The sequence below is a fragment of the Henckelia pumila genome, chromosome 3, assembly GCF_033568475.1.
Source record: "Henckelia pumila isolate YLH828 chromosome 3, ASM3356847v2, whole genome shotgun sequence".
Taxonomy (NCBI): domain Eukaryota; kingdom Viridiplantae; phylum Streptophyta; class Magnoliopsida; order Lamiales; family Gesneriaceae; genus Henckelia; species Henckelia pumila.
Window position 1 is genome coordinate 80,570,585 of NC_133122.1, and position 26,295 is coordinate 80,596,879.

The window sequence follows — 26,295 nt, forward strand, 5'->3', positions numbered from 1 at the left end:
ACTTACGAACAGTTTGCATGCGCGTGGGGATTAAACCCTAGAAGTTTTCCGATTTTGCTCCCACCTGACTCAATTGTGTTGTCTTCTGCTTTGGTCAGAGCAGAGGTAACTATGGGTCGGACCGAACCCTGCGTGCTCTACGCCCACACATTTGTTCACCCACATCTCGATGAATACGTCGACGAGGTATTTTGTCCGCACTTATTTTCTGTTATTTTGTATTTTTATTGTTTTTTTTTCGTGGATTGATGGAGTAATTTCAAACCAATGGCTTTATTTTTCGGATATTGAATTTGAAAATGATTTTAATGGATTTTCTAGATTTTTTTCTTCAATTGAAATTGTGTTTTCACTAGTTTGGATGCACTTACCCAGTGTTAGCTAAATTTATTTGAATGATATGATGTTCTTTGTATGTTTATGCGCCTTTTTGTGGTTTCACGATATGCAAGAGATAGTAATCGAAGCAATTTCATAGCAAGTGGTGATAAATAATATTCAATTAGACAGTTTGGTGGGGGTTATTGGCATTTTTATATGATCCTGTTGATATTACCGACCTGTGCTCCCGTGCAAGTGCATGATGATTTAGAGTAGCAGGAATATGAATGAACAAGAGGGCCTACCTTTAGGCGCTTGCATGGTATTTTGGGACAAACTAGGTTTCTTGATCTGGCTTGCCCTAGCTCTTTCTCGTAACTTCTTCATTTCCTCTCCTAGAGTGTGCTGGAGTCCAGGCTCAAACAGTTTTAACTAGTTAAGTTAGCAATTCATCAAGCTCAGAAAGCAAATCCGCTCCAAGCCATGTAAGAAATGAGTCAAATGAGCTTCTGGGTCGGGTCTAAAGATGTGCGGACCGTAATATATATCACTAGGGAAGAGCACAGAAAAACTGGAACTCCAGATTCCAATTCTGCTGCCTAACTCTCCTGGTTTTATGGTGGCAGTTGGAATGGTAGAGGATCTGTAGCGTGTCATGAGCACTGTTGGACTAAATCTAAACTCCATCTTATGTGAACTATGGAGTAGGAATCAGATATCGTCTATCTTCGTCGGATGATCAAATTTTCATGTTTTTATTTACAGTTGCTGTTAATGTATAATATAACTGGAGTTGACCTAAAGTTTGGGTGGTGGTTGGGGAAAGATGGACTCTCCAGTGTGTGTTGCCAAATTTTTGGAACTTTTGTGTATATAAATAAATAAATACCTTTAAATGTACGAGTAGTTTAACTTATGGTATAAATACCTTTAAATAAACGAATAGTTTAACTTATTGCATAAAACATCCCATTAAGTTCCTCAGAAAGCCGACAGAAGTAACTTTTGCAATCATTTGCATCCGTCCTAATTTTAAAAAGTTTTGCTTATGAATCCAAACGCTGACGTTGATACAAAACTACTTCGGACCAGCAGGTTATTTAACATACCTTTTTTGCTGTGAGTTACTATTCTTATGTATTGTGTTGGTCCTAAATTAGTAAAGTTGAACAAAAAGTTACTAAAACTGCTCCTCCAATTCTTATGTTCGTTGCAGGTGTTATTTTCAGAGCCTGTTGTAATCACTGCTTGTGAGTTTCTTGAGCAGAATGCTGCATCACTTTGTCCTGCTGTGAAACTCATAGGGTAAGGTGGATTTCTGCATGTTCATGTCTTTATGTTAAGGGAACTTGTAACTTATTTCGTGAAATGGTGGCTTCTCAACACTGTCCTCCAGAAGATATTCTCCAAGGCTATTCTTTTATTTTTGCCCGCAATTTCCTTTTTCTGGTGGAACTTTCCAATTTATGTTTTGTGATTTCTTGTTCTTGTAAGCAATTCGATATGAATCTTATTGTGTTCTTTATTTTGAAGGGCCACTTCACCTCCATCATTTGCTTTAGAGGTTTTCATCCAATGCGAAGGAGAGACGAGATTTCGGCGGCTATGCATGCCTTGTTTATACTCTCATTCGTCATCAAATGTACTTGAAGTCGAGGTGCTGCATTTATTTGTCTCTTTCTTTGGTTCTCTGGTTGCTTAAACAATATAAATGTCCACTTTAAGTCATTTTGTTGATTTATTTTCTTCTTTTTCTGTTATAAAGCATGTTCAAGGAAATTTTGTTGTAGATTTGTTGATAATTGAGTGTAATTTTTCCCATTGGATTGGATAATTCGAAGTTTTTTCACTTGAAGATTGTATATTATTTGTGTTTTATTCTGTTATATGATAATGCAATAATTTGTTGTAGGCTTTGGTTACTAATCATTTGGTCGTCAGAGGTAGCTACCGCAGCCTTAGCATGGTTATATATGGAAACACAGCTGAAGATCTAGGCCAGTTTAACATTGAAGTAGATTTAGATAGCTCTTTGATAGACACGGTTTGTGCTATTGAAGGAAACCTGGAAGATTTACCTACAGCTTTTCGTTCTACGAAGCTCAGAAATAAGGAACTTGTATCTCCCTTGAATATATTAAATAGAGCAACTGTTGCGTCGGATGTTCCTCTTGAATTAAGGCAATTTCTGCAGCTAGTCCTTAAAATTTTGGACTCTAAGAACCTTGGAGGTGCAGCTGATAAAGTTCTTAGTTCCTTGTTATCAGCAGCCTCATCTTATCAAACTATTAATCTGAATCAACTTAGAATTGATGGATCAAAACATGGGGGGGACACTCATCGCATCCTTGCTGACGCTGTAAAGGAACTCTTTGATGTTGATAAAATACTTCAGAATCCATCTGGAAAATTTTCCACTGAATCATCAGGCGAAATCTTGTTTTACGAGTCGGAGGCACGTGTCCCTACTTCCGCAGAATTGTTGGATACCTTGCAAGAACACTTTGATTTTTGTGGCAGTGCTGGAAATGTGGGATACCAACATCTTTCACAGGTAGCTGAAACCTATGTTGCTTGTGGCCTTGTTGCAGCCGTTTACGTATTCTCAACATTTCAGTGAGACCAGCCACATTGTTTCAATACATGTTGTCCTTTATATTTTTTTGCTGCATTGAATGATTTGTATTTTCAGAACTGATTTTAGTTGTAAATTTCTTTTCAGAATATGAATACAATTCTGTGGTTGAGTGTGGCTAGTTTGCTGTGCTCTAGTCGGGAGAGCTGCTCTTACTTTGTTAATTATGGAGGCATGAAGCAGCTGGGACATGTTTTTACTCACAATATACAAAATTCTACTACTCTTACTCTATTGGTTCTTGAAGCCATTGAACAGGCTACTCAACATTCAATCGGATGTGAAGGTTTCCTTGGATGGTGGCCTCGGGAAAAGGAAAGTATACCATCTGGCATCAGTGATGGTTACAATCAGTTGTTGAAGTTGTTGTTGAAGAATCAAAGGCATGATGTTGCTTCCCTTGCAACATACATACTTCATCGGATGCGTTTTTATGAAATTGCTTCTAGATATGAGGTACATGGACTGCAATTTGCTACCATGCTTCTGATTATCATATGTATGGAATTTGCTTTATGTGAGAAAATTACGCCTTTGAGTGTGGAACTATGTCCACGATGACTACTATTTACGTATGTGGGTGGTTTAACAAGACCTGATTTCTCTAATATGTAAACTATAGGATAATTTTTTAATTTGCAGTTCTCTGTACTGTCCATCTTGGGTGGTTTATCTGCTGTTGGCCGGGTTACAAATTTTACTATGGACATGCTTACCTGCGTTAATGTGCAACTCAAGACACTGTTGGTTAGTATTTTTGTACTGCTCGCTGCTTTTGGATTCTTGCAATTGTCACTGATGACTTATTTGGTGCTTTTCTCCGTCCATATTGTTATGTTAAACTAGCATATGATGCTTCTCTCTGAACACACATTTATCATGACAGAAATTAATAATGTTGAGTGGTCCAATGGACGATCCTTCTCCAATGGCTGCTGCGAGCAGATCTTTCCTTCTCGTCGATGGCGGAGTATTAACGTATAAAGCAACCAGTGACCTGATTAATTTGTCCAATGGTTGCTTTTCAAATTCAGACATTGACTCACATTTGCTTTCACAATTGAAGGTATGCTGATATTATGTTTGTATAAGTATAACCAACAAAGGCTTTTAAATATAATCTCTGTAAGTGGAAGCTCTTTTAGCTTTCGGTTCCAAATTTACTTCTCTTCCAATCATTCTCCAACACCCTAAGAGTTTTTTGTTTCTTTCTTTAACAATTACCCCAGTGATATTGTATTGTTGTTACATTTCATCCTTATCTTGGATTTATTTAAGTTTTCCTCGTAACCTTTTTTTCTTCGATCTCTCCATTTTCAAAATAAAATATTTTGGTTTACGTTTGTTTCTTTTGAAAATTTTTCGATTTATATCTTAGTATGTGATTTGGAAATGTGCATAGGGAAGTCCAGAGAGATGGAATTATAGAACGCTGAGGGAGATAATCAAACCTGTTTGAGGGATCAGTTGCAAGATAGCCAACTTCTTATGATGATCCCAAACTACATGATTGTTAAATCATTCTTTAAGGATGTTTTCATGGGAAGTATGACTTGGTGGATAAAACAGCAAACTGATAACTATTGTTTTATGCTTATTGCTTTGTCTTGGCATAATGCAAACTGCAATAGTGCAATGTATATAATATGTTCATTTTAATCCATGTTTTCCTTACTTCATGGTGCATTTCAACCTTCCCTTAATTTTCTGTTAATTCTTGTAGTTGTATAGTAATTCAGTCTTTTAGTTGGTTGATTATTCACTTGTTCTTGAAACAGGAGAGAGGATTCCTTCCATTGTCAGCTGCATTGCTGTCATCTTCTATTTTGCGAGCTGAAACAGGACGGGCAGTTGACCTGTTAGTGGATATTGTATTGCATATTGAAGAAATAATTCTTTCGCTCTTATTTTGCCGTTCAGGTTTAATGTCCGTTATATTTGTCACAATACACACCCATAGTTGTTAAAATTCCACAAGGCGTGCGCCTGGACTCAGAGCTTGTTAAGGCTCTGCCTTTGTGCTTTGGCTCATGCGATTGTTGAAGAGATAGTAAATCCACTATGAAATGCAAGATAACCAACTTCTGTTTTTTCTTATGTACTAAGAATATTTGTTTTATTATTCGTTACCAGTTTATAAACGTTATATTTTATTATATGTGATGATCTCTTTTTACATATATTCAGATTTTAACTCATCATTTTGGGGTGTTCGCCTTAATAAATCATGTGCCTGTCCTTGTGTTTTGGCTTTACAATAATTATGAGCCATAGTGCTCCATATGTAAATACCTTATGGTGGTTGGATCCTGCCATTCATGTTTACTACTTTTACTTTCAGGACTAGCTTTCCTGCTAAATGAGCCTGATGTTTTCTCAACGGTTATGCACACATTGCGTGGTAGTGATAATTTTCAGAAGGAAGACCCCATATCCCTTCGCTATGCAACTGTTTTGATATCCAAGGGTTTTTTTTGTCCGCCCAAGGAAGTTTGTGTCATCGCTGAGAGGCATGCAAGGGCAGTAAGTTCTGTTTTCGAATGATTTTCTTTACTGCTATGATGAAAATGCATTAGGTCATTTATGATTTTGGTTCCTCTCGACACTAGCTTTTATTCAAGTTGATTTGTACTTCACTTGCAATTTATCTTAATTATTCTCAACTTTGTTTTACAGCTGTGTGTAAAAACTATTTTGAATTTTTCTTTCACATCTTGTCCAGTTAATTGCTGTGAATAGCTTGTGTGAGTTGACTCCAAACACTGAAGAATTTCTATGGGTGCTGTGGGATCTCTGCCGCCTCTCTCGGTATGCCCGTGCCTACTTTTGTTTATTCTGGTGGTGTCTTAAGGCTGTTGTTTTAACTTTATGTTTCTGGTGTGTTACAGGTCTGAGTGTGGACGCCAGGCTCTGTTGGCGCTGGTGAATTTCCCAGAGGTATATTACAGGCTTTCAGACCATTGTTTGTAACCAATGGTCTTGTGTTATTTTATTTATTCACATGGCAGCTGATAAAATACATCTCACCTAGTTATTTTGGTGATCTGTCTGGAAATTTTATTGATTTAAATCTGAAGGTCGTTAAGAAGCTGTCATCCCGTAAATTTCTGCATTTCTTAATTGATATGTTTATGTCATCCCCAGTATTTTACTCCTACATTTGAAGCACACATATTTTTTCTGCTGCAGGCTCTTTCAGTGTTAATGAATGCTTTGCATTGTGGAGTGGAGTTTGATCCAATTTCCTTAAATAATGGTAGCTCAGCATCTTGTCTTGTAATTTATGTGTTTTGATCATCTCCGTCCTCTTGTTTTCTTATGAACGAGCAAAATTCTTAATTTACAGGACTGTCACCCTTACATCTTGCAATCTTTCACTCGGCAGCTGAGATTTTTGAAGTTATTGTTACTGATTCTACTTCAACCTCTTTGACATCTTGGATAGACCATGCGAAGGAACTTCATAGGGCATTGCATTCCTCTTCCCCGGGCTCTAACACAAAAGATGCTCCTGCACGGCTTCTGGAATGGATAGATGCTGGTGTAGTTTACCATAAAAATGGGGCTATTGGGCTCTTACAGTATGCTGCTGTTTTGGCTTCTGGAGGAGATGCTCACATGGCGTCAAATAGTGTTCTAGCATCTGACATGATGGATGCTGATAATGTCGCTGGAGATTCTTCCAGTAGTTCTGATGGTAATGTCGTTGATACCCTCATTGGAAGACGAATTACTGAGAAGGATTTTCCTGGTGTCATCCTCCGCGATTCCTCAGTTGCACAGCTTACTACAGCATTTCGAATTTTGTCATTTATTTCCAATGATCAGGTATGAGATCTCTTTTTAGCTTTGTTGCTGTTTGTAATTACTGAAACCAAGCTGTCTAATTTTTATTTTCTCGATGAAGACTGTTGCTGCTGCTCTCTATGACGAAGGTGCTGTGATGGTTGTACATGCAGTTCTGATCAATTGCAAACTCATGCTTGAGAGGTCATCCAAAATATATGGTCAGTGTTTTTATGATCTTGATTGTGTATTTGCAAATCCTTCCAACATACAAACCTTCCAAAAGTCATCACTTATTGAAGGTTGATAAACCCATCAGATCACAAGGAGTTATGTTATTCTTATATCTGCATTAGTAGCTCAACAGCCAGACTCATTTTTTTTAATAAGAAACAATATTATATTAATTACGATAAAATTATAGAGTACAATATCCGGACAAGTGATCCGCCATCGACAAAGAAGTTGTCATGATCCTACCCCTATCAACAATAGGCAAAAGCCCAATCTCGTAATAAATCCGAGATTGAAACATTCTCAAAATCAACGTGAGACCCAATCCAAGTAGAAACTCGGATTTTGATCCTTTCCCAACACTCGTCAATCGACTCTTCAAAGTCTTCAAATATTCTTTTATTTCTCACCAACCACACGGACCAGCATATGCCATGAACGACCACCCGCCAAAAGATTCTTCCTTTCTCGCCCAAAAGATGTCCAAGATCTATAGCGAATAAATCTTGCGTTGATCTTGGAGCCACCCAAACCAGCCTCATCTCTGTCAAGGCTCTAGCTCAAAGCCCACTCGTGAAAGTACAATGAATCAACATGTGGTCTTGCGTTTCCCTCTCTTTCCGACACAGCACACACCAATTGGGGCACAGAGCACACGTAGGCCACCTCTTTTGCATCATCTCCGAGGTAGGCACCTTGCCCAACACTGCGGTCCACGAAAAAACTTGTACCTTTGTTGGAACCGGAGCCTTCCAAATAATGTTGAAGGAAAAAACTGGAAAAACGCTACTCGGAAAGAAGGACTTGAAGAAGGATTTTACTGAAAAAATACCTGAAGAATCCGCATCCCACACTTTTATATCGTCTACCCCTTCAATCAACCTCACCCTATCTACATCACCTAACAAAGCATTTAACTCATATAATTCATCATCCCTCAGAATCCTTCTAAGATGCAAGTCCCATGAAAAGGAAGAGGAAGGGTTTTGGAACGTTGCAAAAAAAGAGATATGTAAGTTATGGACCGAAATCTGAAATAAAGATGGATACAAATCCCGAAAGAAGAATCCCCCCACCACATATCCTCCCAAAACCTGACCTTGGTTCCCCCTTTAACCACTTTCCTCACTAATTGGTGAAAAGCCAAGTAAGATCGAGAAATAAATTTCCATTGACACCTGAAGGTGACATTCTTTGCTAACCCCGCATCCCACCCATTCTCTTGTAACCCGTATTTACTCAAGATGATCCTTTTCCACACCAGTTCGTCCTCAACATAAAACCTCCACCACCACTTCCCCAACAAGGCTCTATTCCTCAAACAAATGTTCCCCCCTCTATCTTTGGGCTTGCACACCTGCTCCCAGGCAACCAAGTGGCAATGTTTGTCGCCATCAGCCCCATCCCAAAGGAAATCCCTCATCACCTTCTCCATCGCCTCCGCTATGCCCTTGTGTACACGGAATAAAGACATGAAATACATCGGCATAGCGTTCAGAACTGCAGCGATCAAAGTAAACCGCCCCCCTTTTGATAAAAAAAGCTTTCTTCCAACTTGCCAGCTTCTTGGATAGCTTAGTCAAAACCTGTTCCCAAAATGAGATTTTTAATGGATTACCTCCTAACGATACCCCCAAATATTTAATGGGTCAATTCTCCTTGCTGCACCCAATTTGCCGTGATAACTCTTCCACTTCTGCCTCTTCGCAATTGATACCTAGCTCAACACTCTTCTCCATATTTATTCTTAAACCTGACATGTTGCAGAATGCTCTGACTACTTCTACCAAAAACCGTAAATGACCTTCGTTTTTGACAAAAAATAGTGTGTCATCCGCAAATTGAATATGAGATATTTCTACCTTATCTCTACCCACCTCCAACCCCGTATGAGATCCCTAGACTTAGCCTTATCAATCAATCTCCCCAACACATCTACCACCAAATTAAACAAGAACGGAGACAACGGATCCCCTTGTCTGAGCCCTTTCTGTCCTCGAAATTTGCCCCTTGGCCTCCCATTAATCATAACCGAGAATGAAACACTCGAAACACAGCCTTTGATCCATTTTCTTCATCTGTTGCCAAACCCCTTCTTCATTAGAACGAAATCCAAAAAGTTCTAATCCACATTATCGTAAGCCTTTTCAAAGTCAACCTTGAAAACCCACCCCTTCTGCGTCTCCTCCCTCCCCTCCTCTGCTATCTCATTCGCAGTGAGACAACAATCAAGGATTTGTCGCCCGTCAATAAAAGCATTCTAAGACTCTGCTATTGTGTAAGAAAGAATTTTCTTTAGTCGAGTAGAAAGAACCTTGGCTATTATCTTGTATAGACTGGTAGTGAGACTGATGGGCCTAAAGTCTTTAACCTTGATGGAATCTTGCTTCTTCGATATTAGACAAATATAAGGCTCCGCTTGGTTCAATGAATATGATAATGTATGGATAAATTATGTTGGGATTATTGAAGAAATTGGATAGGATTGAAATAAATAATGCTACGTTTGATTTGAATGATTAACATCGGGATTGAGATAATGATAAACTGAAAAATGACTTTTTTACCCTTATCATTATTAATAAAATTTAAATATTATATTAATTATTGAATTCTCAATTCAAACCACAAAAAATAATTTAAAATATTAAAATAGAAATAATAAATTTAATAATAATATAAATATGAATTTATTTCGATAACTAGAAATTAATAAATAATTAACCTATTAATTTTAATGTTAAAGTTCATTGGCAACAATGACTGTTAAATAAATAATATATTAATAATTAATATTAATAATTATTAAAACATGGTAAACCGAAATTAAATTAATTATTAAATTATTTATATTATAAATTTTAATTATTTGTTATTAAGTTAATTATTACATTTTTACTATAAAATATAAAAATTAATTAAAATTTAAAAAATCATTAAATTTAATTATAATATAAATATGAATTTATTGGGAAATAGTAATAAAAATATGAATATCAATTTTAACGTTAAATAAATATTGATAACAATATTATTATTATTGTTAATAATTATTAAAATATGATGAATAATAATTAAAATATTAGAAAGTTTTTTTTTAGGGAAATATTAGAAAGTTTGACGGTGCCTAAATGAACAAATATTGGGGCAAGGGCACAAATGAGAAAAACCAAGTAATCCAAGACACTGTACACTAGAGACTTATTAATACCACCTGTTTTGGTTGGACAATAGTACCACATTTTCCAGCTGGTGCAGTTACTTTGTAACGGGCCCTGAGGACTAGCATTTTTTGTTAAAATTGAACCAAACATTGGATTGGACCCTTATCCAAAGGTAGTCCAAGCTACCAAACGGGGCCTAAGTCTCATTCGTGATTCCATTGATAACACCCCCTCAAAAAATTCATTAAAGACCTTCATTAAGTCTCCTTTGACAGTATCCCAGCAATCCTGATAAAACGCCATTGTAAATCCATCCGGTCCCGGAGCCTTGCAACCTTCACATTCAAACGCTGCTTTCTTGACCTCATCTTCTGAAAAAGGTTTTTCCAGCTCTAAACCCATCTCACCATCAATAGGGCACCACTCCACTCCTTCAACACCCCAACCCATCACCTCTGATTTGATATACAAATCTTTGGAAAACTTTACTAGATTTGGTCCTCATCATTAGTAACCGACCCATCATCCCTTTCCACTTTGTTGATTGTAGCCTTACTCTTCGGCTGATTCAACAGAGAATGAGAGAACTTAGTATTGTGGTCCCTTTCCCTAACCCACTTCACCATTGCTTTTTGATTGTCAATCTGATTTCTTCGACATACCATTTCTTCCAAAGCACATTTAGCTTCCTTTCTTTCGATGGCCACCTCCTCTGATCCTAACCCCTCACTCCCCATCTCATCCAGTCTACTGATTTTCTCTCTCAATTCAGTACATTTAACTTCCACCAGCCTGAAACTCTCTTCATTCCATCTTCTAAGGTTGCACTTAATGGCTTTAGGTTTCCACATAAATTTATACCCTTCCCATCTCTGAAATTCTGCATTGTTCCACCGTGATACAAAAGAGGATTTAAAGCTTTTGTCTTTAAGCCACACATTCTCAAATCGAAAGGGAGATGGTCCCCACTTGACCTTTTCCGTGTCAAGAATAACTGGAAAATGATCCGAAGTGATTCGAGGTAGAGCTGTTTGTCTATAAAAGGGATAAACCTCCGCCCATCCTCCCAAAAATAAGAATCTGTCTAATCTGCAGAAAATAGGGTTCGCCCTCAAATTTGACCATGTGAATTTTGCATTCAATAAAGGCGGATCAACTAGCTCCAATTCCTGTATCAGTGAGTCAAAACAATTCATGCTTGTTGTTATGGATGTGCTATTCAATTTTTCACTTAAAGATCTTACGACATTAAAATCCCCTCCTAAACACAATTTCTCCCCACATAAAACTCTCAAACCAGCCAATTCATCCCAAAAATTCTGTCTCAATCTTGGATTACATGGCCCATATACCGCTGTAAACCACCACTTGTTATCAATCTCTTTCTCAATACGAACGGATACCGAGAATTCCCCAATCAGATTATCCTTGACCGAAACCACTCTTGGATCCCACATTACCACGAGTGGCAATAAATCTTCTATCCACCACCTCTCTTTTGATTTCCTGAAGTACAACTGGATCTGGCCTCTCTTTTCTTAAAATAGCTCGAATAAGACCCCTTCGAGTACCCGATCCTCCGCCCCTAATATTCCAAGAACAAATCTTCATTTAATCACTGTATAGCCCTCAACCTGAAAATCCACCTTCTGGACTCCCATCTTAAGTAAACAGGCCTCACCACCCTCCAATTCCACCAACTGCGAACCCAGCCCCTCTCCAGCCCCCAAGCTACACCTCATTTGCTCAGAACCATGAACATTATTCCCTGACAAACCTGGCTTTTCCCCAAACAGTGGTTGTCTCACCTCCCCTGCCCCCCCTCCCTCTGACACACCCTCAGACAAGATCGACACTGGAACGAAGGAAAAGGAAGTAGAAGATTGATCAAAAAGTAGTGACTGAGAAGAAAATCGTACCTCGCTCGGAGAAGATGCAAAAAGGCCCCCAATGTCCTCCAACCCATAGAAGACGGTGTTGAGACATCCGAGCTTGCTGAAATAGGGCTCTCCGGTTCAGTAGACTCATAATCCTGCTCTGAGCCAGCCCCTGTCAAGTCCTTTATAGCCTGATCCTCCCATATCCCATTGTCTCGAGCATCTAAAAACTGTTCATCCAGCCTTACCAAATTCTCCTGAGATGACCAGCAGTTTGAGAATTAACCAAGCCAACCGGTTTGTTTGATTTTCTTCGGCTATAAACAAACTCCAAATTCTCCCCCGCCAACCTACCATCCGCCCCTTGACTAGAAGTCTGCCAAGGCCGCCTCTTTCTCCACCGATGACTGGATAGAGCCTCTTTTGAACTCACCAGCCCCCTTTAGGACAGATCCTTTTGAGAATCTTAACCTGTCGACCTCCAAACAAAGGTTCTGCTCCACATGATCTATTACTGTTGCTGCTCACCTCTTCTGGATTTTTTATGATATTATGACCGCTGTTAACGAACACTTCCACACCATCAACGATACAAGTATGGCCATAAGTCTTCCCCTCAGACCTCGACTTTGAGTCAAATTTATCTTCCTGCCTCACACAATGAGCCACACCAGAGCCTAACACATTCCCACTCCCAGCTACCAAGGGCCTCTTCATACCACCCCATCCAACCATCACCCTTGCTCCATCAACCACTACCTGAGCATAAGAACGCCTTTCATATATGTCATATGCTGCTAAATTGACAGAGTCAACAACAATACGGACAACCAAGGGGCAACGAGTGTCTGAATCTGCATGAAGCTATTAATGAAGCCACCTTCAAGACCTACCACTTTGATTTTAGCTACGGACAAATCTTTAAGCAGAATAGTGTCCTGACTAACATCAAACAGAGCACCACACTGCTCCCCTCCCCCAACCTTTTGAAAAGGTCCGTCGTCCATAAATCCCAAGGGAGACCAAAAAATTCTCACCCAGCTGTTACAACATTCAGACACATCCTCTTCCCTATTGATCTCTTGCCTCCAACCCTCAAAAGACAAGGTGACCCTTCTCTCAAGGAAGCATTTCTTCAAATTCAAATAAAAGGCTGCCTCCTCCTCGTTATTAGGCCACCACACTGCTTTATTTGCTTGGAACGGGAAGATCTCTATCTGCCTCTTAACTGCCTTACCAAGAATGATACACACCAAATCCTAAGAGATATTAACCCTCGCCTTTGTGATAATAAGTGCTTTCTTCCAATCCTTAACTAGACAAGGACGGATGTTATCCTTAGCATCTATGGTCCCCGAATCAGTAATCTTCAGTACAGCCTTACCAATCTGCACAGGCTCCCCAAACCGCTGCTTGTAACCCATTTGTGCATATTTGGTCACCTCCAGAAAGCTACCTCTGCCATTGACATATTTGTGCACAGAGATTACAACATCCTTACCTCTAACTCTGTTGAACGCTGGGCATGACTTGGGATTATTAATATAATCCCCGATTTTCAACCATAACCACTTAACACTGTCAAAGTCTAACTCCAGCATATAGCTTGCATTCCTCGTTCTTTCTGTCAGACAAATTGAGACCCCCCTCAAGCCCAACCTGATTAGAAACAGTTTCTTGTCAATTTTAACTTCTTCAACCACCCTGGAGATATGTCGATCATAATATCCCCTCCTATACTACCTGGACTCCTCCCCCATCGTCATCTTAACCACCTCCCAAACTGGAAACGTCTCAGAAAAGAACTATGTGCAACGCCACGAGCCACAATCCAGTAACCGACCAGTGACCACCGAAGGTAAGTGAAGACATACTGACGCGATAATGTCGCCGGAATAGTAAACTAAGGAACGGGAAAACGCAGGGAAGAAAAAGGACAAAGGAACGGGAAAAAGCTAGGAAGGAGAAAAGTAGGAAAGAGAAAGACGCCGGCCGTCACCGACCTTCACCGGAGGTCGTCGCCGGCCGACGGGAAGGGTGTTCGATCAGGAAGGAATGACGAAGTGTGCAGTAAGCTATGGAGCGGGAAAAAGCTAGGAGGGAGAAAAGTAAGGCGAGTCTAGGGTTAGGTTAGGGATATTAGGAGAGAGAAGGTCGCCGGCCGTCACCTACCTTCACCGGAGGTCGTCGCGGGCCAACGGAAAGGGTGGTCGATCGGGAAGGAAAGACGAAGTGCGCCTACACAAGGGCTGAGCATTTTTGAAAAAATTCTCTCTCTAGTGAAGAAAAAGGACAAATTCTCTCTCTAGACTATTGCCAAGTAAATTGGATAAGTTCATACTTCAACAGTTTGTGATTAGACAGACTCAATTTTTTTATTGTCTGTCTAATCACTAACTGTTGAAGTATGAACTTATCTGTCAAACTGTTGAAGTATGAACTTATCCAATTTACTTGGCAATAGTCTAAACACACTCTCATGTCATTTGACGAGCATGTTTATCTCAAAAAATAACTTAACACATGTATTTGAATAAGTTGTAAAATGTTTTTAAATTTCATTTTAGATAAGTTTTCTTCAAGTATAATTTTTAAAGAACAAATTGAGAGGTTTTTTTTATTATTTAAAAAAACGCGGGTTAAACCAGAATTAAAATGTTTTTTATAGAATAATTGTTCAAACTATTTTTAATTATAAAATCGTTTTTTTCTAAATAGTTGTCCAAACATCTTTTCAACTATAAAAATGTTTTTATAGAATATTTGTCCAAACACTTGATTACTCTTAAAACTTTTAAAACCTTCTATAAAAATATTGTAAAAGCCACTTTTATAACAATGTTTTTTAAATACTTGTCCAAACAGAGCCTTAGTACTTAGGGTTTTAATTGAGTCGAACTATCGTTCTACTTCTTACTTGGAGTTAAATGGAGGAATTGTTGTGTTGGAGTTTCATTAGAATAAATGGAATTAATACTACACTCAATTTCTTGTATCGGATAGATTATCTTGTTGATGAGGGTATGGAGGGCAATTCAACTACTGATCTGCTCCTGGAACGAAGTCGTGAGAAGAGCCTGTTTGATCTGCTGATTCCATCTTTGGTCTTGCTCATTAATCTGTTGCAGAAGTTAAAGGTTTGTTGCATCATTCCAGTAGAGTCCTTTATATGTGACTGTGATCTTTGTGTTGACTAGTTAAGTTACATAAATAACCCGTAAAATAAATTCGATGAATCAAAAAATTTTACTTCCCTTGGTATTTCTCAGCACAACTTGATTTCTGTGGTCATATCTTTTAACAGTTGTTTTCAAGTGCTTGGCTGATGAGTGGAGGGGCAAGTAAATAATATACACAGTAAATCTTTCCGTCCCAGTTTGAATCTGATAAAGCTAACCCTGGCTCTGGTCGAAGCCTTCCTCAGTTTTCTTGAATTGGGTGTTCAAGTTGAATTAGGATTATGCCCGACTTTTGCCATGTTTTTGAAATATCCTTAGATGCAAAGGTCACGAAACTGGAAAGATAGAATTTAGAATGATACATTTCCTAAATTTACTAGTGTAATTTAAGAAATCGTTGGCTTTTAGGTTCCCTTGATTTTTCTCAGTTAAGTGTGTTCCATTATTACCTTAGATTGATTGGATTGCTGGCAGATTGTTTAACCATATTTGAGAAGTTATCGATCAACAAATTTGATATTTTTGGGAAAGAAGAAAAAGGGAAAAAAAGAAAGAAAAGAAAGCAGTATGAGTGTAATGTGTGCCTCTTAAAACATATTGACTTGGAAATGGCAATCATGTGCAAATACATCGCGTGAAGGAAGAAGTAAAGTGTTTGTTGAAAGTAACAAATCTGTTGATAATGGTGTGTATTCTAGTGTTGTTTTTGTTTAATTGAGAGCTCATTAAGGACTTCTACTACTACTTGTACCATTTTTTAAATGGTTGCTAGATTTTTTGGTTTCCAGGATTACCTAGTTAAATTGGATTATGTGTTGCCTATATTTACTCATCTAACATAAGGTTTATCACTGCTTCCTGACCTTGTCAATTGGAGGTGATACAGAATTTTTCCCTACTCACCAAGTGTGTACTTATTATTACATGTCATCACTTGATTTGTATCTGTTCGTTTACCTTTGTTGATTCATATTTTCTGAGTTTAGGATGTGAAGGAGCAACACAGGAACACCAAACTAATGAATACACTTTTACAATTGCACCGAGAAGTGAGGTATCTTGAAATTTCATTTCTTGAATGTCAAGTACATATGTTAGAATATTGTCGAGTAATTTTTAAATTTGCAGCCCCAATGTGGCTGCGTGTTCTGCAGATTTAACCCATTCTTGTCCTGAATTTGCACTTGGCTATGGAGCTGTGTGCCATCTTCTTGCATCAGCACTAGCCTATTGGCCAGTTTACAGTTGGACCCCTGGTCTTTTCCATTTCCTTCTCGACAGTCTTCACGCAACGTCATTATTGGTAATGGGCCCCAAGGAAATCTGCAGTTTATTTTGCCTACTGGTATGTTACCCCCTCAAATGGATTGTTCATTCTGAAGCTGTGTTGGAAAAATGCATTTTTATTTTAGTAACAGTTTTGAAGAGAAATTTTAGCTATCAACTTATTCTGCCACGTTTTCTTCCATTGAAGAATGATTTATTACCGGATGAAAATATTTGGCTGTGGAAGCATGGAAGGCCTACATTTAGCTTCTTGCGAGCCTTGGCTGTGGGGACGTTGCTTGGCCCTCTTAAAGAGAAACAGGTCAATTGGTATCTAAGGCCTGGACACCCTGAGAAGCTGATAGCTCATTTGTCTCCACAACTTGCAAAACTTGGTGAAATTATTCTACATTGCGCTATTAGTGTATGTAATCTGATTAAATTTTCTGTTATGCCTTTGCTTGGTTTAGCTTGAGGTGGTTGTGAAGATTCCAAATAATTCACTCATTTTTTTTCTTTGAACTGAATGTAGGATTGCTTTTCATTATGTTTTTTTGGTCTAATCACATTTTTGCCTTTGACCAGATGTCAATTGTTGTGCAAGATATCCTATGTATCTTCATAATTCGCATTGCATGCCTGAATATTGATAATGCTTCGGCATTGCTAAAACCATTATTATCATGGATCTCTCATCGCCTCTCAGATTCATTGGTATTATTCGATGTGGATGCCTACAAGGTTAGACCAATTCATTTTTATGGATTTTTCGAAAACATTTGTTCTATGAAAGAAATCTCTCTTCCTGTTACATTTTTGTGATATTTTTTTTCCAGGTTCACCAATTGCTTAATTTTGTTTGCATCTTATTGGAACATCCAAATGCTAAGGTATTCTTGTATCTTGGAACTTGCCATTGTTGCTTGATTTTATAAAACAGCATTAGTATGACCAGCGAGAGTGTATTTTTTCTCTTTATCCAACTCACAGCCGTTATTGTTGAAAGAGGGTGGCATTCGGATGCTCACAAAAGTGCTTGACATGTGTATGGAAGCTGCCAATTCTGTTGTGAAACATTCACCCGGAACCATAAATGCAGAAAAATATGGATCATCCCTTGTTAGTTGCTGCATACCCATATTCAAGTCAATTTCATTAATTTGTGATGGCCATGCATCTGTTCGACATCATGGTCCACATGACAGGTCAGAAACTTCACTTTGAATTTGTGTATGATGCCTTCATTACTCCACATTTCCTTGGCTAGACCAATGTGATTTCCTGACAAAAATGTAATATCTGTGTTTTCAGTGATGTTGCTGACAAATTTACGGTAGAAACATGTTCCGTATTTTTGGCGTATCTGCTTAGATTTTGTGTGGTATGTTCACATTATTCTCCCTTATATATATTTTTTTTAAAAATAATTCTCCCTTGTATATGTAAAAGCAAATGATAAGTTCAATTGTTTTGTATGACTCATCGCTATCCAATGTTTGCTTTGTGACCTGGGTGGTGCCATTGTGATTGCTTTCCAGCCTCCGCTAATCCCTGCCTGTCCCTTACTCCACCTTGTACCTTAAGTAACTATGTTACAAGATTAAAGGTCTAATTGACTGTTTCTATATATTGCTTATATTGCTTTTATATCTTCCTGACTTGTTAGAGATGATCTTGTTGTAGGTTTGCTCCTTTTTCTTTTCTTTTCACAATGTGCAAGAACTTCCCATTTCTCTGAAAACCAGATGTAATAGGCTGTCCTTGTTTCCTGTAGTTTGAGTATTGAAATAGTTTTTTACATTCCTTGGCCAATGCTTTCTTCATAGGGCTGGAAAATTTATGAAATCCCGACCCTTCCCGAATCCCATCCCATTTCCGTACCAAAAAAATCCCCACCCTAATTTTCGGGATTTTCCCATCTTGATTAATATCGGGAGAGGGATCGGGAATAAATCCTTTTCCCGACCCCACCCGACCCGAAGTAATATTTTTAATAATTTTATAAACATATTGAGCTACATGTTTATTGGGCTTCAGCCCATAGAGAAATTAATTGTGGACTTATGTCACATAATTATGTATGATCGAAATGATCGAATATTAGAAACACGAATTAACTTTTTATTTTTGATCTTTCTGTTTTGCCTTCTATTTGTCATGATGAGCTGAAGATGGAGTTTGTCTTTAACTCGTGAAGCTTAATCAAATTGATTTTCCCATCCCTCTATTATGTTTCTTGCCTGTTTATCTTGATTACCCAGTCAGTAGAGGCTATCCACAATCTTATTTAAACCTTTGGTTTACTTTTTCTAGTTCCATTTTATATGTAGGTCTTGCCTGTTGGAAATGAATTGCTTGCCTGTCTGTCAGCGTTCAAAGAGATGGGTTCCTCTATAGAAGGCCAAAGTTCCTTACTGTCTCTTTTGACACACATTCACTCATCGGCCGTTGATGATTCTGAGTCTCAAATAAATCGTGAAAGCAATGCAAGGTTCAATATCCTTATTGCATCTGAATGGTTGGAGCGTCCTCCATTGTTATGCTGCTGGAATTCTTTGTTAAGGTCAATTTCTTCTAAGGATGTGCCTGCAGTACATGTCGCTACCGCAATTGACGCACTATCTTTTGGCGCATTAAACTTTTGCATGGATGGAGAAAGGTATGTTTATCACTTCACTCTATTTTCTGTATTTTCTTGATGCGTGAAATATTTATTCTTGAGCTAATTTGATTCTAAGTATCGAAGATTGGTTCTTGAGTTAACTTCATTCCAATATCGGTTAATTTTGAGTTGGATATATCCCGCTGCATCCTACAGAAATCATGGTAATTAATGCAAGTATGTCACCGTTGCCGCTTTCTCTATGGGTCTCTGTCTATGCTACACTTGAAGGAATCTATGCTACACTTGAAGGAATCTATGCTACACTTGAATCTTAATATTTGGATCTTTAACACTGTGCAGAATAGAAATCTGGTATTTTCTATAATTAGAAAGGATACAAATACATGGCCATATAGAATTCTTAGAGAAAGTCCTAGAAGGAAAGGAATCTATAAAATCTATCAAATCCCATGACTTATTGGATATCTTAAAAAAATAAAATTGATCACAATCTTCCTAATTTAGTAAATTAGTAAATGGCGGGAGGCGGTGGCGGGGCGGTCCGTGACCGCCTAGGCGGTTGAAATTTTTTTTAAGCATTTTCCATTCCCCCTCTAGCTGGTGAATAGAAATTTTCCATTCCCAGCTTGGAGATGATGTATGTTTTGGAACCCTGAATTGCTCAATCATTTAGTAAGTACATCTGCCAGCTGGTCCTGTGTGGACACATATGGTGTACAAATCAAACCACTTTCCAGTTTTTCTTTGATAAAGTGTCTATCAATCTCGATATGTTTTGTTCGATCATGCCGGACTGGATTGTGAGCTTTGCTGATTGCAGATTTATTATCACAGTAAAGTCTCATTGGGCCATCCCACTTAATCTTCAAATCATCCAAGATATTCTTTACCCACTATAGTTCACACACTCCTTTGAGTCATTGCTCGAAATTCAGCCTCTGCACTAGATCGTGCTACCACACTTTGTTTCTTACTTCTCGATGTCACTAGATTCTCACTGAGGAAGGTACAATACCCTGAGGTTGATCTTCTATCAATAATAGATCCGACATAATCAACATCCATGTAGGCTTCGAGCAACAATTTGTTACTTCGTTTAAACAATATATACTTTTTCCTGGTGTTCCTTTGAGGTATTGCAATACCCGATAGGCTGCTTGGAGATGAACATCTTGCATGAACTGGCTAATTATACCCACTGCATAAGCTATGTCCGGTCGCGTATGGGATAAATAAACGAGTCTCCCAACTAGTCGCTGATACATTCCCTTGTCTATTGCAGCATCTTCTTCTGCTTTTCCTAACTTGATATTTGGGTCAATAAGAGTGCTTGCTGGTTTGCATGCTGTCTGACCAGCCTCGTTGAGAAGATCTGTTACATACTTTTGTTGGGAGACAAAAATACCCCGTCTAGAGTGAGCCACCTCAATGCTAAGGAAATATTTTAACTTTCCCAATGGTTTAATTTCAAATCTTTCGTCAATCGCAGCCTTACCACTTCTATCTCCTTATCATCATCTCCTGTTACTACTAGACAAATGCTCATGCAGTAGGATAACAAATTTACCATCAATAATTGAGAAGCTCTCAACTTCCACTGAGTGCCCCAGTAACCCTAGCAGTCAATATTCATGATCTGTGGCTCCTTTGGTCTTTAATTCTTCTACTCCAGGTTTTCCCTGCTGTTTTTCACCGCTACTGATGTGTAAATCCGCTGGTAAAGAGTGTGACCCTCCTTGCGTGGTGTTCTCTTCCCGCGCTGTGTGTTGGATGAAGGTTGTTCGGGCCAATTCCATAACCCAACTATTTGGGTGATTATGAAAGAGCCCACAATTTTCCTCTCTTCATGCTCCAATTTAATTGCATTCTTTATTGCAATTGGGTCATGGGCTATTCCTTCTCCCCACTTAACAATTATGGGCCTTAAAAATTGCCAGCCCATGTACTCCTTTTTTTCCGGAACCCTTATATGTGACAAGATCATCTTAAAATCTTCATCGTCAAACCCCTCTCCACATCTGCATCAGCGACAAATCGAAATCTTCGTTCAGGGCCTTACAACCACTGTCTTTCAATCAATGCAACGGCAAGCTACTCCCCTCACTTGTTTCCGGCTTCTTCCTTGGGATCAGTTGCAACCACCGGAGGCTTGGGTCTTCATTAATTGCTGTGCTGTTGTATTCATATTCTCTGTTGTCTTCATCATCTTACCTTGCAATGCATCAAGTCTCATGTCCAGCTCTGTGGTTGACACCTCTTCTTCCCCTCCGATCAAGATCTGGCAGGTCGGAGTGTCGGACCAATTGTTGCAACCACCATTTATGTAAAATAGAAACAGATGAACGAAACAAAGATAATATGGAATTATACTGAAATAAACCCAGAGAGAAACTGTGTACAAGAGGAATACTCCTCTCCCCTAGCCCAAGCTAGTATTTTCCTTCACAACAAAATTACTGCATGATTCCTAATCACCCTCCCCTAACATTTTATACCCTTTCCCCATATCTAGATCCTTCTAAGGGCTTGGGCTTGCATCACTTAAACTGTGTTGGTCTAGGGCCCTAGGCCCACTATATTGAAATCCAAAATAATATTTATGTCTGTGACAACTATAATTATTTTTGAGGTACAACTGTACAAAGCCGTTGACTGTGCTTGAGAAAACCGCTGGTTATTTGAGCATAGATTTAGTTTTATTGAGCTGATAATCTTACAGCTCAAGCTCCACTTATCAATTCAGCATGTTATATGGACTGTATTCTATACCAAGTTCAGTAACTTGGTGGCATGCAGGCGAGTTTGGAGTCTGATCCTAGAGGCAATTGACATGTAACCAGCTCAAATATTAGTCATCCATCAATTGAATAAAAGCTTTCTTTTAATTCATTCAAAATTACTGGCAAATTCTGTCCCTAAGGGGATGATTGGTACATTGGAATTTGGAAAGGAATAAGGTTAAGGATTGAAATCAACTTGGAATGAAATAAGAATGAGAACGGAATGGTTGGTATATTCTATTCCAATTATTGGGGTACCAAAATAAAAGGAAAAAGAATGGAATGAAATTATTTTAATAATCAAATCGTTTTTTAACTACAAATAATAAAATAATAGCTATTCAAATGCCGCATTATCATTATCATTGTCATTGTCATTCTCATTCTCATTCTCGTAACATTATACAAGCAGGATGCTAATACTTTTAGAACAATGATTATATTTGCAGTAATTATGAAACCATTTTCACCATAATGAGGAGCTCTGTTTTTACACATCGTGAGAAGACAGTCTTCTCGAGCCCTGATGCCTTATAGCTTGTGCTTGCTCTGATGCCTCTAAAACTCTATGAGAAAAAAAGTTTCTCGACTTTCACGGATTACATATTGCGTGCTTTTGGTGTATCTAATGTGTTGGTTTGATAACTTACAGAGAAAAGAGGGGTATAAATTACTAGTTTAATGAATTATAAGAGCTTGATTTCTGGTGGTTATTAACTTGACTGTATAAAAACTGCATCCAAGGCAAATCATTTGTTATGTAATTACATTTTCATGCAAATACAGTGGGCATCATCTCCCACTCTCCCTAGCCTTTATTGAGATTTGACTGTAGCTACTAGATGGACACTGAAAATATGGTAAAAAAGTTGCACTAAATGTTGCTGCTAGTTTTTCTTACCTCAAATTTATCCTGTTATGGACTATTATTTTCATCTGCTATTATGCCATCCTGACATTGCCTTTTCTTCAGCTTAATTTGGGAGAGGGCTTCTGCAATCAAGTACCTTTTCGGAGTGAAGAATGAGAATTCTATTGAGGGTTTCATTGAGGAAAGTCTTAAGCATATTGAGGACCTCAAAATTTTGATTGGATCAGACACCGGCAACAAAGCAGTATGTCACACACTCTCATCATTGTATCTGGATATTTAGTACTGTATTAGGGTACTGGAAGAGAATCCTAACCCAAGATAAAAAAATGTGACACTAGGAGTCACAAGAGGCCCAATTAAATATCCCATTAGGAATTCGCTTGTGTTGAGGGAATATTATAGACCGGGGAGTGAAGTAGTTAGTTATTCAGTTCATATTGTCATGTACTTGTGTTTATTCTACACTATCATTGCTAGTGGAGCGCAGATATTTTTCTGGGGATTTGATAGCAATATCAAATATCTCTCATTTTTCTTTAATTATTGTCGCATCATTTGTGTTGTGGGGAGTATTCTATTGTTTTTCAGAACCAACCCAACATACTCACTTGACTATTTTTGCCTGATGGGTTTGCTTTAATTTCTTATTTGTAAATGTTCAGCTCAAAGAGTCTGCAAATTTGTTATTGCTTTTATTGCAAAAATCTCCTGGCTCAGTGGAGGATGATGCTGCAATTGCCAGAGGTTACATTTCATTACATACTCCTTCAGTTTCCCCAAGAATACAAAAAATTGAAGACAGAAGCTTGCAACGGATTGAAGAGTACTGCACGACAGAACTTGGTGACAGGTTTGGTTGGGAGTGTCCAGAAAATTTGCGAGATAGACTAACACAGACGGGTCTTCCTGCAAAAAGGAAGATCCCTATGGAGGGAAATAGACGTAGCAGAGGAGACATTTCAGTAACTGAGGCTACTGCCCAAAGTTCCTTCTCTAGGGGATCGGTACCTGTTGGCACCCCCACTGGCCCTAGTCGTCGGGATAACTTCAGACAACGTAAGCCAAATACTAGTCGGCCTCCTTCTATGCATGTGGATGACTATGTTGCAAGAGAAAGAAATGCTGATGGTACTAATATTTCTAATGTAATTGCTCTCCCTCGGATAGGAACTTCGAGCGGAAGGCCACCATCCATTCATGTGGATGAATTCATGGCCAGACAAAGGGAGCGACAAAGTGTTGTGGGAATGGCAGGCAGTGATACAGCTACACAAGTGAAAACAATAACTTCCCAGAACAGTGTAGATGAGGACAATTCCAGTAAACCTGAGCAATTGAAACCGGATCTTGATGATGATCTTCAGGGTATTGATATAGTTTTTGATGCAGAGGAATCTGAACCTGATGATAAACTGCCTTTTCCACAACCAGATGATAATGTACAGTTACCAACACCTGTTGTGGTCGAACAACGATCTCCTCATTCAATAGTGGAGGAAACAGAGAGTGATGTAAATGAAAGTAGTACTTTCTCACGCATGGGGACTCCACTGACATCAAACATGGACGAAACTATTCCAAGTGAGTTTTCATCAAGAATATCAGGATCTCGTCCAGGGATGCCATTGACCAGAGAACCAAGTATTTCTTCGGATAAGAAGTTTTCTGATCAGTTGCAGGACTTGAAGAATTTTTCCGCTAGAGTTCCTGGTGCAAACGGTTCCCCTGAAATACCTAGCAGTTTAGGAGTTGCTGTTCATAGGAATAGTCCATCCTCATCTGTACCATATAATGTTGATTCCTTGATCCCACCTGACTTATATTCCAAAGAAAATTTTCAGAATAGTAGAAATGTTCTTCTAGGCAAGTCACAAGTTTATTATGACCCAAAATTTCCTTCAAATCAGCCTCCTTTGCCTCCAATGCCACCACCACCGGCTGTCTCGCCCTTAATGTCTCGGCATTTGGATCCTGCTATAAGCCAATCTTCATCGTTTGTCAAGTCCATAGCAGATATGCAGGCTCAGGTTCCTCCCGGATTTCATGTAAGAGATCTACTCTCATTTTGGTTATTTATTTCTTTTCGACTATTTACTTACTTTTTTTGCTTTTAAAAAAATGATTGGCGTCCTCTGTTTATTTACGTATTGCAGGTTCAGTTAGAATATGGGTCTGCGTCTACTAACAGTCCTACCCCACCTGCTGGCTCCATCGTGATACCTCCTATGAAGTTTGGACGGACATCTCTTTCCTCCCAGGGTTTATCTACTCGGCCCCCACCTCTTCCTCCCACACCACCTCCTTACTCAGCCAATGCTTCTGCTTTATCTTCATTGAAGAATCCCACTTCTCAATCACCTCAGTATTTTCAAGTCATTGGTAGTTCTGATCTACAGCAAATCTCTGTTGCTCCAAAAGTTGATAGCGGATTTGTAAATCTTGCAGCTTCACATTCAATGCTCTCTTCTTATTCCACACCTCCTTTAGGTCAACTATTGCTTTATAGGCCTGGTTCCGTACCTTCCACTATTTATGGAAATAATTTAGTTCAACAGCAAGGAGACAACTTGCCCAATTTCTCACAGAATCTTCCCATCTCGCTGGCTTCGGTTCACTCCATCCCAACCCTCTCTCAATTGCAACCATTACAACCACCACAAATCCCTCGCCCTCCACCACAGCATCTCAGACCACCGGCTCCAACTTCGAAAAGGCTGGATCAAGGCCCACCACCTTTGTCAAAAAGTTCCTCACAAGTGCAGCAACAGACATCCCAGGTGCTGCAGCCTCTCCAATCCTCCCCATCTTATTTGCATTATCAAACACATCAGGAACATTTACCGCATGCAATGCAGCAGCCACAAACAGATCGATCACAACTTCTACAACTGCCAGGGGACCACACATCCCAACAGGATCCTGCAATTTCATTACAGGAGTATTTTAGATCACCTGAAGCTATTCAGGTTCGTACATTTGGTTGTACAATTATATAGCAGCACAAGTTTGTTGAATGGTATAATCATGTCTTTGACCATTGATTCTTTAACTTGAATTACAGTCTCTTCTGAGTGACCGGGATAAACTCTGCCAACTTCTCGAGCAACATCCAAAGTTGATGCAGATGCTACAGGTGTCACTACTTTCATTTAGTTCAAACAATTTTGCTTTATTGTTTTGGTCTTTATAACCCCTTTGTTTTATAATCCTGTTTTGACCGTCTTCTTTACGACTTACCAGGAACGATTGGGTCGACTATAGTGGTATTTTGATGATAATGAGCTATTGTCATCACTCCTGCGCCTGGGAAAACCTGTATTGCTATGCTCCTGAGTGGCAACGTGCCGTCCAACCTATTTGTTTGTGCATTATTTAGGTTTTATTTTCTCATCTAATGAAAATGTACATGGAGGTAGTATTCTTGGTACCATTTTTTGACGGCTGGATAGTGTAGCTTAGGTAATGTTGTATGATTCAAGTTAAGGAGAGTAATAATTGCATTCCAAAAAGTGCTAATTAAACTCCAATTTACTAGAAAAGATTACTCAGTCCA

The 26,295-nt window shown here is 38.7% G+C and overlaps 1 protein-coding gene across 4 annotated transcripts; it reads left to right on the plus strand.

Moving 5' to 3' along the window:
* Positions 1–26,295, plus strand: LOC140892707 (protein virilizer homolog). Of its 4 annotated transcripts, none has more exons than XM_073301670.1 (29): positions 1–186; positions 1,538–1,626; positions 1,855–1,978; positions 2,234–2,875; positions 3,044–3,412; positions 3,599–3,703; positions 3,843–4,022; positions 4,735–4,876; positions 5,298–5,479; positions 5,679–5,764; positions 5,845–5,893; positions 6,146–6,212; positions 6,303–6,784; positions 6,864–6,963; positions 15,021–15,154; positions 16,183–16,250; positions 16,325–16,541; positions 16,671–16,886; positions 17,048–17,203; positions 17,299–17,352; positions 17,453–17,667; positions 17,774–17,843; positions 18,793–19,121; positions 22,842–22,983; positions 23,405–24,787; positions 24,896–25,519; positions 25,598–25,708; positions 25,804–25,875; positions 25,983–26,295. In XM_073301670.1, exons 1-29 carry the CDS (start codon positions 112–114, stop codon positions 26,001–26,003), a joined length of 6,504 nt encoding a protein of 2,167 aa, XP_073157771.1. In that variant the 5' UTR covers positions 1–111; the 3' UTR covers positions 26,004–26,295. The 4 variants fall into 4 exon arrangements, with proteins under 4 accessions (XP_073157771.1, XP_073157772.1, XP_073157773.1 ...); XM_073301671.1 differs by having other exon boundaries at positions 25,601–25,708; XM_073301672.1 differs by having other exon boundaries at positions 23,405–23,798; positions 23,910–24,787; positions 24,896–25,708.